A 15,456-nucleotide genomic window follows, 5' to 3' on the forward strand; every position below is an offset into this window, starting at 1 on the left:
TTTTAAAGAAAAAAAGTTTATGCCAAATTTTAAAGGCCAAATGCAAGTGTGAAGGACAAAATGAACAATATCTAAAATGAATGTTTTTGGGAGGTGAATTTAATGAGCACATCGGCCTATTCATCATACTTGTGTACAGTAATGAAAGTGCAAAAAGTAAATAAAAAAGCATTACTAGTGTAAGATTTCAGATTTCTTTTGGTTACACAATGGGTCAACTGTCCCCTTAAAAAGTTGTGAGGGCAGGTTAATACATAAAATGTTGCATTGGGTGCAGCAAAAACACTTCACAGATGGGGAGGCTTCTCAATCTCATTAGCATAGTTAATCTGCCTCCCCCAAGAGGTGGTAGATATGTCGAACAGTTCTTCCATCAACATAGAGCTCAAGGGGTGTGGATTGTCACACCTGTAGGCAACTCAGTTTTATGAATATAGGTCTGTAGTGTAGACCTGGCCTTGGTAATGCTGACAGTATTATATACCCACATTTAAGTTAATAATTACATAGCTTGTTTATATGATGGCTCACCTTTGTAAGAAAAGAGAAAGTGTGTAAGTTATTCAATACCCTATTTAGGGGAAATACACTTGAATGATGTGCAGTAAAAAAAAAATTAACAAATTATTAAGACAAGTCAAAATAATATACTTTATTAAGTATCAACTTTTATACTCAAAAGTTTTATTTTAAGTGTAAAGCAAATTAAAATGTATATTAAAAGTAGCAAACATTATTCAATTTATATTTATAAAAAGTTATCTGAAGTCAGTTGGTTTTGCAACAAATTGTATTTAGCCAGCTAAAATTATATATATAGAGAGAGTATAACAAATGAGACAGAACAGTATATAAATAAGATGTCTTGAAATATTTACAGTCCTATTGAAACTAGCCGAAGTAGTGCTATAAAGAAGGAAATAATGAGTGCTAGAAAATAAGATTACAGATTTTGCATACATATGCATTACACTAAGAGTTTTTAACTTGTGTATTTAATATACTAGTTAACAACTATGGATATATATTTGAATAGAATCACTTTAAAATATGATAATTCTGCATTTCATATCACAGTAAAAGCTATTAGAATAAAAATACAAAAGTGCCAACTCTGTCAAAGCCAGTTAGCTTCCTTGCCTGTCAAAATTTAGTCTCTGGCTTCTTGCTTTTAGGAACAAGGAAGATGCTGCCATCTTTTGTTTGCTGCAGTGAGTATTCACTGGGAGAGTAAGGCTTTCCATTTTCATCATGTAGCATGCTGAAGACCTCAAGGTATAGGTTAGTAAGCTGCTTTTTCATCAGACGGATGCTTTTGTCATTCTCTCCTTTTTCTTTAAGCAATTTCTCTTTTTCATCCTGTAACTGACCCAAGTCTTGCTCCAGTTCTACTATGTTCTCCAGTTTCCTTTTACGGCAGTTTTGAGCAGCTACTTTATTCTTGCCTCTCCTTCGTATATCTCGAATAAGTGCAAGCTGGGCCTCACTGAACTGCTCCTTAGACATCATTTCATTGAAGTCATCCACGGGAAGGTTGATTATTTTTTCTACAGGGAAAGGGATATGCAGAGCTTTTGCTCTTTGCTCATCTCTTGTGAAATGAGCATCAAGGCAGCTTGAAGGTTTATCTCTTGTAAATGGAGCTTTGGGGTGGCCTGGGCTGGCAGGTAGTTCTCTTTTTGGTGTGTTTACACATTGCAGATCAGATTTTTGAGTGGTTGGCCCCTGGGAAGGAGAGACTGGATTATGGAACTTCAGTGAATATATCTGAGCACTGCTCTGTTGCAGACTTCCAGGAGTACTCTCCATTTCTTCCATTTCAGAGTCACTATTGCCAAAAGCTGTATCTCCAAAAAGAGATGATTCAGCAGAGTGCTCAGGTGATGTGGTACTGGAATGTGTGCTCAATGAAATACCCGAGTCAGAATCATTACCTTCTGGTGCATTTTCTTGATGGTCACCATTAAAAGCTTTACACAGTGAGAAATCCGAAATATCAATGGGTTCGTATGGAATTTCAGCAAATGACTGGTTGACAATGGTTGGTGCTGCTACATCACCATTCCCCTTTGTTTCAAGAAAGGTGGAGTAGAAATCTTCACAAAAACTGGAGCTCAAACATGAAGTGTTATCCAAAGAGTCCACTCTCAGCTGGCTGGCGTCTTCTGGTGGTAGGATGCTAGAAAAGGAATCTTCAAAAGTGTTGAGGAAATCTGAATCGCAATTAACAGAAATGGACGAGTTGTAGAAATTATTGAGACTCTCTGATGACTTAGTTTCTGGGCTTGCAATAGTGGTTACTTCAGCCAGGTTGTTGTTTTCAATGTTAAGACACTATATGAGGAAATATTACAAAGAAAAATTTAACAATAATAAATTAACAACATATTTTGATATAATCTAGCTGCTAAATTCCACAAATTTAAAATTGCCCTTCTGAGATCAATACACTCATAAAATGGCCCTTAAAGTATTGTTATAGATGGCATAGCATAGTCCACTGCTTTTCTTATTTTATTACTAAGGGGCAGTCTCTGGGAACTGCAAGTTCTAGCAGAGGATGACTCTTCTTCTCAGCAGGTCACCAGGAAGATAACAGCATTCTGACACCTGTAGAGTCCCAAAATCATATCAATACACCAAAGAAAAGATTGGTAAAATATGCTCCCATTATATGGAAGCTAGATGCATCTCTCTTGCTTTAGTAAATTGCCAATATGGATCCTGATGCTGACAAATGTGAATCCACCTCAAGCAGCACCATATTATAAATAAAGTATTAATATAGCCAACTCAAAGCCATTGAATATAAACAACATCATTCAGTAAACCAAACAACTGTCCCTTAAATTTTGCACTGTTGAATGGATTTTAAAAGATCTTTGATCTTTTTAGGTGGTACTCAATGAAGTAACTGTTTGATGCAGAGAAATGTAATTTACTATGTAATAAAAAACAGCACTAACATGGGATTTTACAAACATTAATTCAATGAAGATACATGAATGTTAATCAGCTTAACTAAAAGTAAGTGTTGAAGATTATTATTTGATTGTCCTGACTGGCTACAGAAACAACATTCTTTCTAATAGGGCAGTAGTCTTAACATTTATGGAAGGAAGCGGATATCAAAATACACCTTCTATCCTTTTAGAATTAGGCAATTGCCAAATGATTCTGGTCCTCTTAAGTAAGGACACATTGATTATTTAATCACAAATAAAATCATACCTAAAACAGGATTTACTAGATGAGAGATCTTTTGGTTCTTTTTTTCTCCCTAAACTAATCCTTTTAAAAGGGATACCCTCAACTTAAATTTCTGTCTTTTCTGTGACTATTTGTTCAAATTCTACTCAGAATTATAATAGCAGCAATATGTAAGGTTTTTTTTTAAAGATTACTTTCTATATCGTCCGTTTCATTGTTGCCTCTGTATAGTCAGTAACTCAATTCCCCATTTTGTTTGTGTGGGTCTTTCACACAGTAACAGGGAAGATTTAAAACAAAAACTGGAGAATTAATTGTGTAATACACAAAAATTAGCAAAAGGAAATCAGGGGACAGAGTAGTTATAGCACTTAATATTGCTTTCTAACTAATTTTTGTTAAGCTGACTTGCTTTCATGTAGACAGTATCATTTTAAGCACTGCTCTGATGGGTTAACAATCCAAAACACAGTAGCTTTTTGTGAAAAACATTAAAATAAATAATTTAAAATAAGCCAGTCTAATTATCCTGTCCAATTTGGGTGAACTTCAAGTAAAAGCACAGCAGAGTTGATTAAATAAATAAGCTAAATCTTCTCTGAAATGCTCAGATTAGTAAAACAGCAGTGATTTTAGCCTGACATTTTTCTTTTAAAATATTTTCTGCATCTACAACACCTACTGTAATACAAATGTTTTCCAATACTGTTGTTTTTAAAGCTTTTTTTTCTCCCCTCAATGAGAGTTAAATGCAAAATCTGAATAAATGTAACTTCACAGTTTTTATAATAATTGCAGAGACAATCAAGAAATGCCAGGTTATAACTAGGGATGTTACATAGTGGTTAATTATCTAATTGAGTAGTCGATGGAATATCTATTGACTACTCAATTAGTTGATAAAAGGGTGTTAGCTAACCGTGCTGCGGCTCTCTATGCCCAGCTTCTATTACATTGAAAATGCAGAACTACAGTGGAGTTAGCTCCCAGGGGTTAGCATTGGCTCTGGGACTGCTGCGGCTCTGCCTCCGCCACTTTAAGCTGGCTCCCTCCAGCACAGGCTCCTGCTTCCCCCTGCCTTACTGCCTCTAATACAGAGGCAGCGAGGGTGGGGGGAACAAATAGTTGAGTAGTGACTTAACTACCCGATAAGCTAAGCTTGTTGGGTAGTCAACTACTTGAGTAGTCGCTTACATCCCTAGTTGTAATACACTCTGCATATGCTGTATACTGTTTTGTATTTTAAATAAACTGTAATATATTAATTTACGTAATATAAAGTTAAACATTATACAAGTAAAAATACTGTTTGAATAGTATTGGGGACAGATTAAGGATTCCTGCAGGAACCATAATTTAGAGGTTCCTCACATTTCTTCAGGTATAATTTCAAACATGACAGTGCAGTAACAGGTTTCTGTATTTAACATCAGTTCAAGAATCAATATTGTATTGATCCAGTTCAAGAATCAATACAAATAAAAACATTCAGACCAGAAAAACACCACATATTTTCATACAGCATTAGGCAAATAACCCTCTACCCTTGAAGTCTCCCTTCTTATCCTGCTTTTGATTAACTATTTTAGATGCTCATTGTATTTCTTGTTAAAGCATACACTGATTTACAAAATCCCTGCAGCTACTAGCCTTATGGGCTTGTAACTATTGCTTAAGAATGACTGCAATGTTATTATTCTAAATTCTTTGGAGTTCCCCAAGAATACTCTGCCATTCTTTCAGCTACTGCTTACATTAACCCTTACCTGTAGTTCTGGAATGGACAGTAATTCTTCCCAAACTTGCTCTATATTTTGCATATTATCTACATCAGCAATTGGAGATGGAAGAACTGATGATTCAGGAGGCTGAGTCTGATTAGAAGTAATGAAGATAGGGTCGCTATCTATATGAGCAGGTACCGGCAATGGAAATGCAGCCAAGGAAACCTGGAATTTTATAAATATACATAACTTGGTAAGACATCAAGCCATTCTTGGTGCTCTCTGTATTATTCTCATAATAGAGATCCACAGGAACCCTTTGAAGCCATATTAGATACATATAAATCATTGTATGTTGCCTAATATATAGTACAATAATCTGAAACTCTCTCATAAAAAGACTAATCCTAATAATAAAAAAAATTGAAAACAGCAAATAAGTCGTCTAAGAGCAGACATGATATCATCCTCCTTTTCTTCCCTCCTTCAAGCTCCCCCCTCAAAAAAAACCCCAACATACTAAGAATTAGGTTGGTATTTTACCTCATTATCATCTACAAATGAGAATGTTTCTGCCAAAAGCTGCATACAGTCATCAAAGGACAAGGCATCTGCTGCAGGTTTTGAAATATGTGTAGTCTACATAGGAAAGATTGAAAACATGTATTAGTTTATTTTTGGGTGAGTGAAGATTCCTCTCCTACAAATACAAACTAAGAGCAGCTTTATCACCTTATTCAGAAGAAGCAGAAATGAAGACACATAGGCTACGTCTACACTAGCATGATTTTCCAAAAATGCTTTTAACGGAAAAGTTTTCCGTTAAAAGCATTTCCGGAAAAGCGCGTCTAGATTGGCAGGACGCTTTTCCAGAAAAGCACTTTTTCCGGAAAAGCGTCCGTGGCCAATCTAGACGCGCTTCTCTGCAAAAAAGCCCCAATCGTCATTTTCGCGATCGGGGCTTTTTTGCGGAAAACACTATTGTGCTGTCTACACTGGCCCTTTTCCGGAACAGTTTTCCGGAAAAAGACTTTTGCCCAAACGGGAGCAGCATAGTTTTTCCGGAAAAGCACTGATGATTAGATCATCAGTGCTTTTCCGGAAAATCAAGCAGCCAGTGTAGACAGCAAGTTTTTCCAGAAAAGCGGCTGATTTTCCGGAATAACTTGCCAGTGTAGACACAGCCATATACATGATATATATCAGCATAAGAGAAAAGTTACTGGTTTTTACCTGTGAAAAATTGGGTGGTGTGCCTGTGTTTTCTGACTCAATCTGCTGGGCAGGCTGAATGGGAACAAATTCACCTGTTTCTTCATCCAGCTGTAGTTGAGCCAGAAAAGCTTTTTCTTGCTCTTTTTGGAGCTGTTCTTGTCTCTCCTTTTCAAGTTTCTTTTGCTTTTCAAGTTCATACTCCTTCTGTCTTTGACTAAAATCAAAAACTTCACGTCTTGCTCCAAGATCTATATCTTGCCTCCAAAGAATGTCAATCAAGTTCATGTCCTGTGAATAGGAAAGAAAGTAATTTTTAAAAGAAAGCCTCCTCTACAGAAAAATTGGTTTAAAATAATAAAGCGTAATCATCTTGTACTAAATAGATAAACTCATGTAACTGTCTGAGGTTTGTTCTTTCAGTCCTACCAAACTACCTATGCAAAATATACATTTACTTCTAATTCTCACCCTGGATTTTATTCTTTCTAAAACAGCTTTCAGTTTTATATTGGACATGTGAATAAGCTGGTTTGTATCAAGCATATGCACGTGCACGCATATGCACACACACAAAATGTTTTCCCATAAAGAGCATCAACAATCAACACATTACAATTGGTTATTGTAAGGAATACAATTTGCAAGCTGTGGTCATTTGTCAGCTAGACAAAAGGGCATACAAAACTTTCCTTCTTAATTAGCTATTAGAAAGTATGATGACAGAGGAGAATTAAGACACATGTGACTTAATATCAATTGGGTGAATTCTTTCTGTAATTATTACATACATTTTTCATATACTGAATAATGAAAATTAACCACTATCTATATATCTACAATATATATGAGTTTGTTTGGTGGTCTGTGCAACTTTCTGTTCAAGAACTCCTCCTAAATGGTAAGAGCTAAGACCACTAAATTTGGTATGCAGCTTCCTCTTCTCATAACTTAAACCAAGAGAAGGGTTTGGTTGTGCCAGGAAAAACAGGATGTGCCTGAAATGGGATTGCTTTTAATAAACCATACAGAAAAGAGACTGAATCACAAAGCAGGTAAAAAGGGGGCACACACAATCCACCCCCCACGCAGGACTGCCCTAGCCCCAAACTCCTACCTCCCAGGCACCGTTTAGAGAAGGCAGGGGAACTGAAGCTCCACCTCCTCCTCCCCATTTGTTTGTGGATGTTGCTCTCTATTCCCCTTTGTCAGGAAGCCAGGGGAAAGTGTAGTTTGCTGCATTCCTCACTCTGGCTGGGGAGTGCAGGGGGCAGACGAACCAGGATCTGCCCCAGCCAGGGGATATGCACCCCTTCTTGCTGGAGCTGCAGCAGCTAGGGATGTTAAAATGAGATTAATCAACTAATTGAATAGTTGATGGAAATTCTTCAATTAGTCGATAAGGACGCTTCCTCTTTGAAATGTAGCAAGAGCCCTGCCCGGCTGTTGCTACATTTGGAAGGTGGAAGTTCCGTGCTGCGTTCTGCCTTTGAAATGTACAAGAGCCCCACCAAGGGCTCTTGTGCATTTCAGAGACTGTAAGGCAGAGTGGAGCCCAGGGCCAGCGGGGAACTCTTACTCAGTTTCAGTTTAAATTTCAACAACAAAACTGATCAGGAAAGAGAAATTGGGAGGTATTAGCTTGTTCTCTTTAAAGGAGAAACCAATGGCTTGAATATGAAAAGGCAGCTCCTAAATCAGTGTTTTTCAACCTTTTTTATTTGTGGACCCGTAACATTTTCAAACAGATGTGCAGATCCCTTTGGAAATTCAACCTGTGATCTATGAACTTCTACCATAAGGGGCTTAGGCTACATCTGCGCTGCAGTGCTGTTAGCTATTCCATGTCTTGTGCCCGTGGAACCTCATTCCACGAGGAGTAAGGGACATTTCGGAATAGTGATTTATTTCAAAATAAGTGCTGTGTAGACAGCACCAAATTTCAAAATAAGCTATTTTGAAATTAACTCGAAATAAGCTACGCAGTTTGCATAGCTCATTTCAAGCTCTGGGTGCAGTGTAGATACACCCTTAGACTGAAAACTTAGAGAACAGAATTCAGCTATACATGTTGCATGCTTTTGGCACAACATTTGATACAGTATGAAAAAGGGCACTAAACTATGAACTTTTCTGGTAACAATGCTCCTAGATTTTGATCTGTAGGTATGGGTATTCACATAGTTTTGCTTGATCAGAAAAATGGAAAGTCTTTTCTGGGATCTGAGTCTTTATTTTCATAGTCGCCTTTCATAGACCCTTACAGACCCTTACACACGCATCCCCAGGGGGCTTGGACCACAGGTTGAAAATCACTGTCTTAAAACATCAGCTGTGCCACCTCAGGCTGTGGGCTTCTAATCTCAAAATAAGCAATGCTGGTCTAGATCAGTACTTGGCATCTCAATAAGCAATATTTTTCTTTTGAATCATTTAGAAGGAATGCACTAGCATAACAGCAGATGTCCAGTGCTCCTATTTTTTGGACAAGTGCTTCAGGTGCTTCAATAGTCCAAGTTAATTCTATGTAGTCTGTAACAGAAAAGGGTGTTGGAGTTCATTGACATGAAAGCTGCTATAAACTAAGATAATTATTTTTACCATGACTTAAAATGTAAACAAACTCTATTCACTGGGGAGGGTCATGTTTTACTTAAGATATTATGAGAGATGTCAATCTCCCACTAATAAGATATTTACATAAATATAATGTTTTAAATATGCTATTTGTATTTTAACATTATAAACCAGTCGCTTTAGCACTTTTGTCATTATCAGAAAAATGTACAAAATTTTGGACATTATTCCAAAGCATCAAGTCAAAATATAAGAAACCCCTAACATAGTCTACTCTAAAATAATTTAAAGCTATTTTTTTAAATAGCTGTTTTAATATTTGTATCTGATTCTTAATCAGTTATTTTCTAACATACATATATTTTCTACAAACTCGTATGTGTGATGTTAAGCCAGGAAGTCCAAGAAGTACTGATGTGAACAGCAAGTGTACACTAATGTCCAAACCAACTTAAATACAATAAGAATTCCATAGCATATTTATAAATGGTACATGTATACATACGTCACTACTGCTTTTCACAGCCTTGCTTACCACATCCTTAATATAGAAGGCATTTACTGTAAGGGCTCTAATGATTCATCATGTGACTTACTTCACAAATGGCCGTTTGTTCTCTCCTCGGTTGTGTAAGCTCTTGCATCATGTCAGAGGATATCATTGTTATGGCAAAAGCGAAAAAGAGGAATGCCGAAGGAAGAAGCTAGGCCGTTTCAGTACTTTGTATTAGGAAAATAATCTGTTAGCTGAACTAGTTTTGCATCAAGGATATTTTTCCCTAGTTTAGGCTAAATAGTTCACTCCTGCTTCATTGAAGTCAATGGCCAAACTCCCACTGATTTTAAGGGTACACCTCAAAAATATGCTTTAAGGGAAAATACTATACATTGGGGCTACGTCTACACTGCAGACTTTTTGCGGAAGAACAGCTGTGAATTTACAGTAAAGCATCGGAAAAGAGGGCTTCTTGCACAAGAGTTATTCCTCTCCCCACAAGGAATAAGCCCTCTTGCACGAAAGCTCTTGCGCAAGAAGGCAGTGTGGATGGGCAATAGGGGGTTTCTTGTGCAAGAAACCCTTATGGCTAAAATGGCCACCAGAGCTTTCTTGCACAAAAAAGCATCCACACTGCCATGGACACTCTTGTGCAAAAGCACATCTCTTGCGCAAAAGCACATGGCAGTGTAGACGCACTCTTGCTCAAGACCTTTTCCACAAGAACTCTTGTGTAAAACAGTTCTTGCGCAAGAAGCCTGCAGTGTAGATGTAGCCTAGGTTATTCACTGCCTATGCCACATCCCTTAGTATCACAGTTCAAGTATTTCATGATTCAAACAGAGCAGTGTGAAAATCAAGCTAAATTGGGGGCTCTTCTTTTTCCTATCGGTAAATGAAGGAAGAATCGCCTCTCCAATGAGTCATGGACCTGCTTTTTTTTCCATAGTCCATGCAGAAAATGGTGCCTTCCACTCTGTGGGTACGTCTAAACTACATGGCTCTGTCAACGGAGCTATGTAGATTTGTTGTTTTGGCAAAGTCAAATGAAGCCGCGATTTAAATGATCGCGGCTTCATTTAAATTTACATGGCTGCCGCGCTGAGTCGACAAACAGCTAATCGGCTGTTTGTCCGCTCAGCGCGCTAGTCTGGATGCTCCCCTGCCGACATCAAAGCCCTTTGTCGGCAGCCCCGGTAAACCTCATCCGCGAGGAATAATGGGGCTGCCGACAAAGGGGTTTGATGTCGGCAGGGGAGCGTCCAGACTAGCGCGCTGAGCGGACAAACAGCCGACAGAGGCATGTAGTCTAGACACAGCCTGTGTTTGCTTTTTTTGTCCATTTAGTGATATGCTATTCCAGAGTCTTCTCCAAACCACACTACTAGCTTATACAGCTTTGGACTTATAAAGGCAGTTTTAATAAGATAAGCATAAATGTTAAACAATTCACATTAAACCACCATCTGCCCTCCGCCCTCCCAGTGAAAATTTCATGTTTTAGATTTACATATCAGCATTTGCCATCTGGGTTGTCTGTTATACATTTTATGTGAAACTCTGGATTGCAAAGTTTGACTATTAAATCCTATTGCACTTAAGCAAACATATTTGCAGTAGGTTAAACAAAGAAGATAGATTCTAAATACATACCCATGTTGTTGCATTTGTTATTTTCATGGACTGCAAGGTTTGTGTGGTTAAAACAGTAATTTTTAAAACTGCTCATTGTGTTGGGTTTGAATTTTTTAATTTGATTTTTGGAGCACAAGATAGTTTTACAGATAGAGATGATAAAATGGAAATATCTGAAATGACACAAGTGTCACCCTGGAAAACAACCTTTCTCAAATGGAATTTTCACTACCCATTATTATCTAATCCCTTCTGACAGGGCACATTTCTGCTTCTTTTTTTTATTTTTAACAGAATCACATCCTTTGTCACAAAGAATTCTACACAAATTGGGACAGCATTAGCAACAGAGATTCCAAATAGAATGTTAATAGAAATGATATAGCAAAGAATTGTGGTGTGTAACATGATGAAAATGTCAAGATAATTTCACACACACACAAATAAGTAAAGGTTGGAGCACTAGATGGGCAGATGGTTCACAGAGGCTATGAACCCAGCAGAAGGAAGCTTGGATGACAGGATAGGAGTGAGCAAAGCAGTTCAATCATTACTAGTTTTTTGTTGTTGTTTTTCCCTAGGAAGTGAGAGGAACAGACAGGAAGCATCTAGAGCTGCAAGAGAGGAAGGGAAGTGATGAATACAGAAGCTTCTGAGCTACCACTCCTTACACACTAGGTGGGAGGGAGCAAAGAGCAAAGGGCCAAGTGCAAGAGAAGGAGCTGGAAGCTTTTTTGCTCATCCAGGAAAGGGGAACAGGGAGGACAACAGCAGCAGAGGCTGAGTCCTGGACTCCCACCCCACCACTTTCTGCAGGCCATGACTGACTTCTTTGGGCAGTATGAGAACCACGTTGACAAGTTTCATGATTTTATCACACGCCTCAACATATTTGTCTGTTTGGTTGTATTTTTAAGTACTTGGACACTGGAATCTTATGATTAGGAGAAATCATCCTCTTTCATTAAAAAAAAAAAAATCTAGCCCTCGTGGTTGCAGAAAAAAAGCTTTAAAGCATGACCTCCAGAGAATCCCAAAAGCCCAGACAGCACATTAAAAAAAAAAGAAGAAAAAAGAAAAAGAAAATGTTATGTTCATTTTTTAAACTATGTGACTTAAGACAATCTCATGATTTTGGGGAGACTGACTCATGATTTTTAAACATTTGGAGTTGGCAGTACAGGTTGTACCTCTCTAAACCAAGACTCTCTGGTCCACCAGGACCACAGATCTTCCTGGACCAGAGAGCCCAGGGGCAGAGAGGCCAGTGGTAGGCAGGAGGCTCAGGCAACCAGAGAGCTCAGGTGGCGCAGGGAATCCCACAATGCGGTCAGGAGCCCTGCAGTAGGGGGCTCTGATGGCATACGTAGTCTCATGCCAATGCAGGGAGCTACAGTGGCACGGCCAGTAGTCCTGTAGGAGGGACTCAGGCAGTGCATGGAATCCTGCGGCATGGCTAGGAGTCCTGCAGAAGAGGCCTCAGGTGGCACAGGGAGCTCTGGTGGCTTGTACAGAGCTGCTCTCTGGAGCGATGTTCTACTTAGGGAGAACTACTGGTAGCACATCGCTACAGGGAGCAGCTCTGCACGAGCTACCAGCGATACAGCCAGGCGTACGGCAGGGGCTCAGGCAGTGCAGGGAGCCCTGCAGCAGGGGGCTCAGGTGCCGCAGGGAGCGCTGCAGTTGGGAGTCCCAGGGCTGAGGGGTCCAGCCAGGGTTGGCAGCACAGCGGGCTGAAGACAGTGGGGTCCGGCTGGGGCCAGAAGTGAAGTCTGCGGGTGCCCCTGGTCTGGCAAATTCCCTTGTTTGGACAGGTCAGGTCCCAAGGTTACTGGACCATGGAGGTCCAACCTGTAGTGGAGTGCGTTGGGGGAAAGGATTGGTTGATGATTGGGTAAAAATGACACACAGATTTAATTCGGGGGTACAATAATTGACTGGAAGAACTGAAGTAATTTATTCTGGGAGACTGAAAAGGTGGCAATGTCAATGAAACAGGCATGTATTTGGCAGAGTGGAAATATAGGTAATCAGGTTCCAGACCACATGAGTAGAGCAAGCTGTGCCTCATGAACAGCAGAAGATCAAACCCTGACCCAGCCCAGTTATTATGGACCTGGCTACTGGCCCACGCTGGGAGCCAAGATGTAACATCCTCACTGTCTGTCATACTTGCTTTAATGACCCAACTAGTGCAGATGCTTTGGCTGAGGCTGGATCAACAGCTGGTTTGGGCTTCTGGATCATCTCTTATTCAGAGGTCTCAAACTCATGGCACAGGACATATGCAGCCCCCACAATCTGGCCCACGTGCAGCTACCAGGCTGTGAGTCCCTGAGGCCTAGGGGAGTGTCTGTACCCTTCCCCCAATCCCAGATCCTTCCTCACCCCTCCTCTTCCTGCCTCTGCTCTGCCCTCTTCTCCCATTGCACCCCTTCCCTCAAACCCCGTCCCTCAAGGGACGTGGCCTCAGGGATTACTGGGAGGCCTAGCACAAGACAAGAGCTAGGATTGCCCCCATCCCTGCACTCAGTGCCAGAGTAGAAGCTGATGCATTGCTCCGCTTTCTTTCAACTTCTGCTGCCACAATGAGTGCAAGTGGACCTGCCCCTGCTGCCGCGCCAGCCTAGAACATAAGAACGGCCGTATTGGGTCAGACCAAAGGTCCATCTAGCCCAGTAGCCAGTCTGCCGACAGTGACCAGCACCAGGTGCTCCAGAGAGAGTGGACCAAAGACAATGATCAAGCGATTTGTCTCCTGCCATCCCTCTCCAGCCTCTGACAAACAGAGGCCAGGGACACCAGAGGCCAGCCTACCAAGGGCACTGCAGGCTGACCTGAGTAAAGGGAAGCATCCCATTCATAGGATGGCTGGGAAGCCCTGTGGTGGCTACTCTAAAGCATGGGGACTCGGGTGGCCACTCTGAACCACGCTGTGGATAGGATGGCTTTGCACAAACCTTCCCCCACACCACAGAGATGCGCTGTCCGCAGGGAGGAGCTAGTAGCTGGAAGTTGCTCTAGTCCCACTGCTCTCGGGTGCTGGCAGTGGGAGCCCTGGGGAGATGCCTGGGGCTGCAGCGGGCCAGGGCATGTGGGAGCGGGGACTGCATGGTCCATCAGGTGGGTCCAGGAGATGCACGGAGAAGTAGGGAAACTGCAGCAAGGGAGGTTTAGATTAGACATTAGGGAAAAGTTCCTAACTGTCAGGGTAGTCAAACACTGGAATAAATTGCTGAGGGTGGTTGTGGAATCTCCATCTGTGGAGATATTTAAGAGCAGGTTAGATAAATGTCTATCAGGGATGGTCTAGACAATATTTGGTCCTGCCATGAGGGCAGGGGACTAGATTCGATGACCTCTTGAGGTCCCTTCCAGTCCTAGTATTCTATGATTCTATGGTGCACAGAGATGCCCTCTCCCCCACCCCTGCCAGAGGGGTGTGCCCACTGGCCCGATAGGAGGATCTGAGGCCTAGAACTGGCCCTAAGGTAAATTGAGTTTGAGATCCCTGCTTTTATTCCTCCTGGACTCCATTGTGCCTGTTCCTGTCACTGCATCTTCTCAAAGATAATTTTAAGCATAGAGGAGAGGATGGGGGTTGAATTATTACATCCCCCAATATGCCTGGTTTTATGTTTCTCTTTGCAGGTTAGGTAAATTCCACTTTCTGTCCAGGTGGCTTCTCCTGCTGCAGATACTGGCCATACAGATCCCAGCACATACTTCATCCACAATCTAGAGAGCGGAGATAGGTTCATCCCTTAATATTTCAAGGTCTGTTTAGAAACAAATTTAAATTTAACATTGGGAGAGAAATATCTTTTATTTGATAGTTTGTCATTTTCACATAGTTACCTAGACATGTTCTTTAGCTTGTGCCAGCTAAGACACATATAAACTGATGGACAAAATCTATTTTAGAACCTCCCGGATACCATCATACTCTCTGAAGATTTCATTAGCTAAAAATGTAGTCTTATTCCGCATGTCCAAGAATAATTGTTATATTCAATACATTGTAGTTCTTGTTATATACCCATACACTCTACTATAAATACACAGTTACCAGCATGATCTGTTATAAACACATAGTTATCTTGTCTGGATTGCTTTTAAATAAATGTTGCTAGGAATATTATCTTGGGGTATTCTAACTATGTATGGGAGGAGAAAGGCATATTGATTAACTGATTTTATCCTCTAGATAAAAATACTACACTAAAATCCTCCCTATAAACACCACTATTCCATGAATATAAATTTTTAAAAGTAAATGAGTAATATATTTTGTTCAAAATTAATCTTCCAGGAAAAGTTTCAATGCATTCAGGGTGTAAGTAGGACAACTGTACTGTTCAGAATCTGATACTCCTCCATAACAATAGTCTCAAACAATATGGAAGGATCCTCCTAAGTTTCCATATTTAAAAAACAAGAACAATAGAAACAAGTGACATTTCACATAGACCCCAAAAGGAGATTGGGCTGTATGGTGGGGTGTAAACCCCGTATTAGCACTTTCAGGGTTAAGAAGAGCTGGGGAGGATGAGCTAAGATCAATTTAGGATGAGACCCAGTTGCAGAGAAGCTGGACAGCTA

The 15,456-nt window shown here is 40.3% G+C and overlaps 1 protein-coding gene across 1 annotated transcript in view; it reads right to left on the bottom strand.

Moving 5' to 3' along the window:
* Nucleotides 1–627: 627 nt before the first annotated feature.
* The window catches only part of NFE2L2 (NFE2 like bZIP transcription factor 2), a 45,062-nt gene continuing 30,233 nt past the window's right edge, over nucleotides 628–15,456 (bottom strand). Inside the window, 4 exon segments of the mRNA NM_001317051.1 lie at nucleotides 628–2,334; nucleotides 4,977–5,159; nucleotides 5,478–5,573; nucleotides 6,168–6,437. Coding sequence (NP_001303980.1) covers nucleotides 1,144–2,334; nucleotides 4,977–5,159; nucleotides 5,478–5,573; nucleotides 6,168–6,437 — 1,740 coding nt within the window. The 3' untranslated portion in view covers nucleotides 628–1,143.

Source organism: Pelodiscus sinensis, chromosome 7 (assembly GCF_049634645.1).
Source record: "Pelodiscus sinensis isolate JC-2024 chromosome 7, ASM4963464v1, whole genome shotgun sequence".
In the NCBI taxonomy this organism is placed as follows: Eukaryota; Metazoa; Chordata; order Testudines; family Trionychidae; genus Pelodiscus; species Pelodiscus sinensis.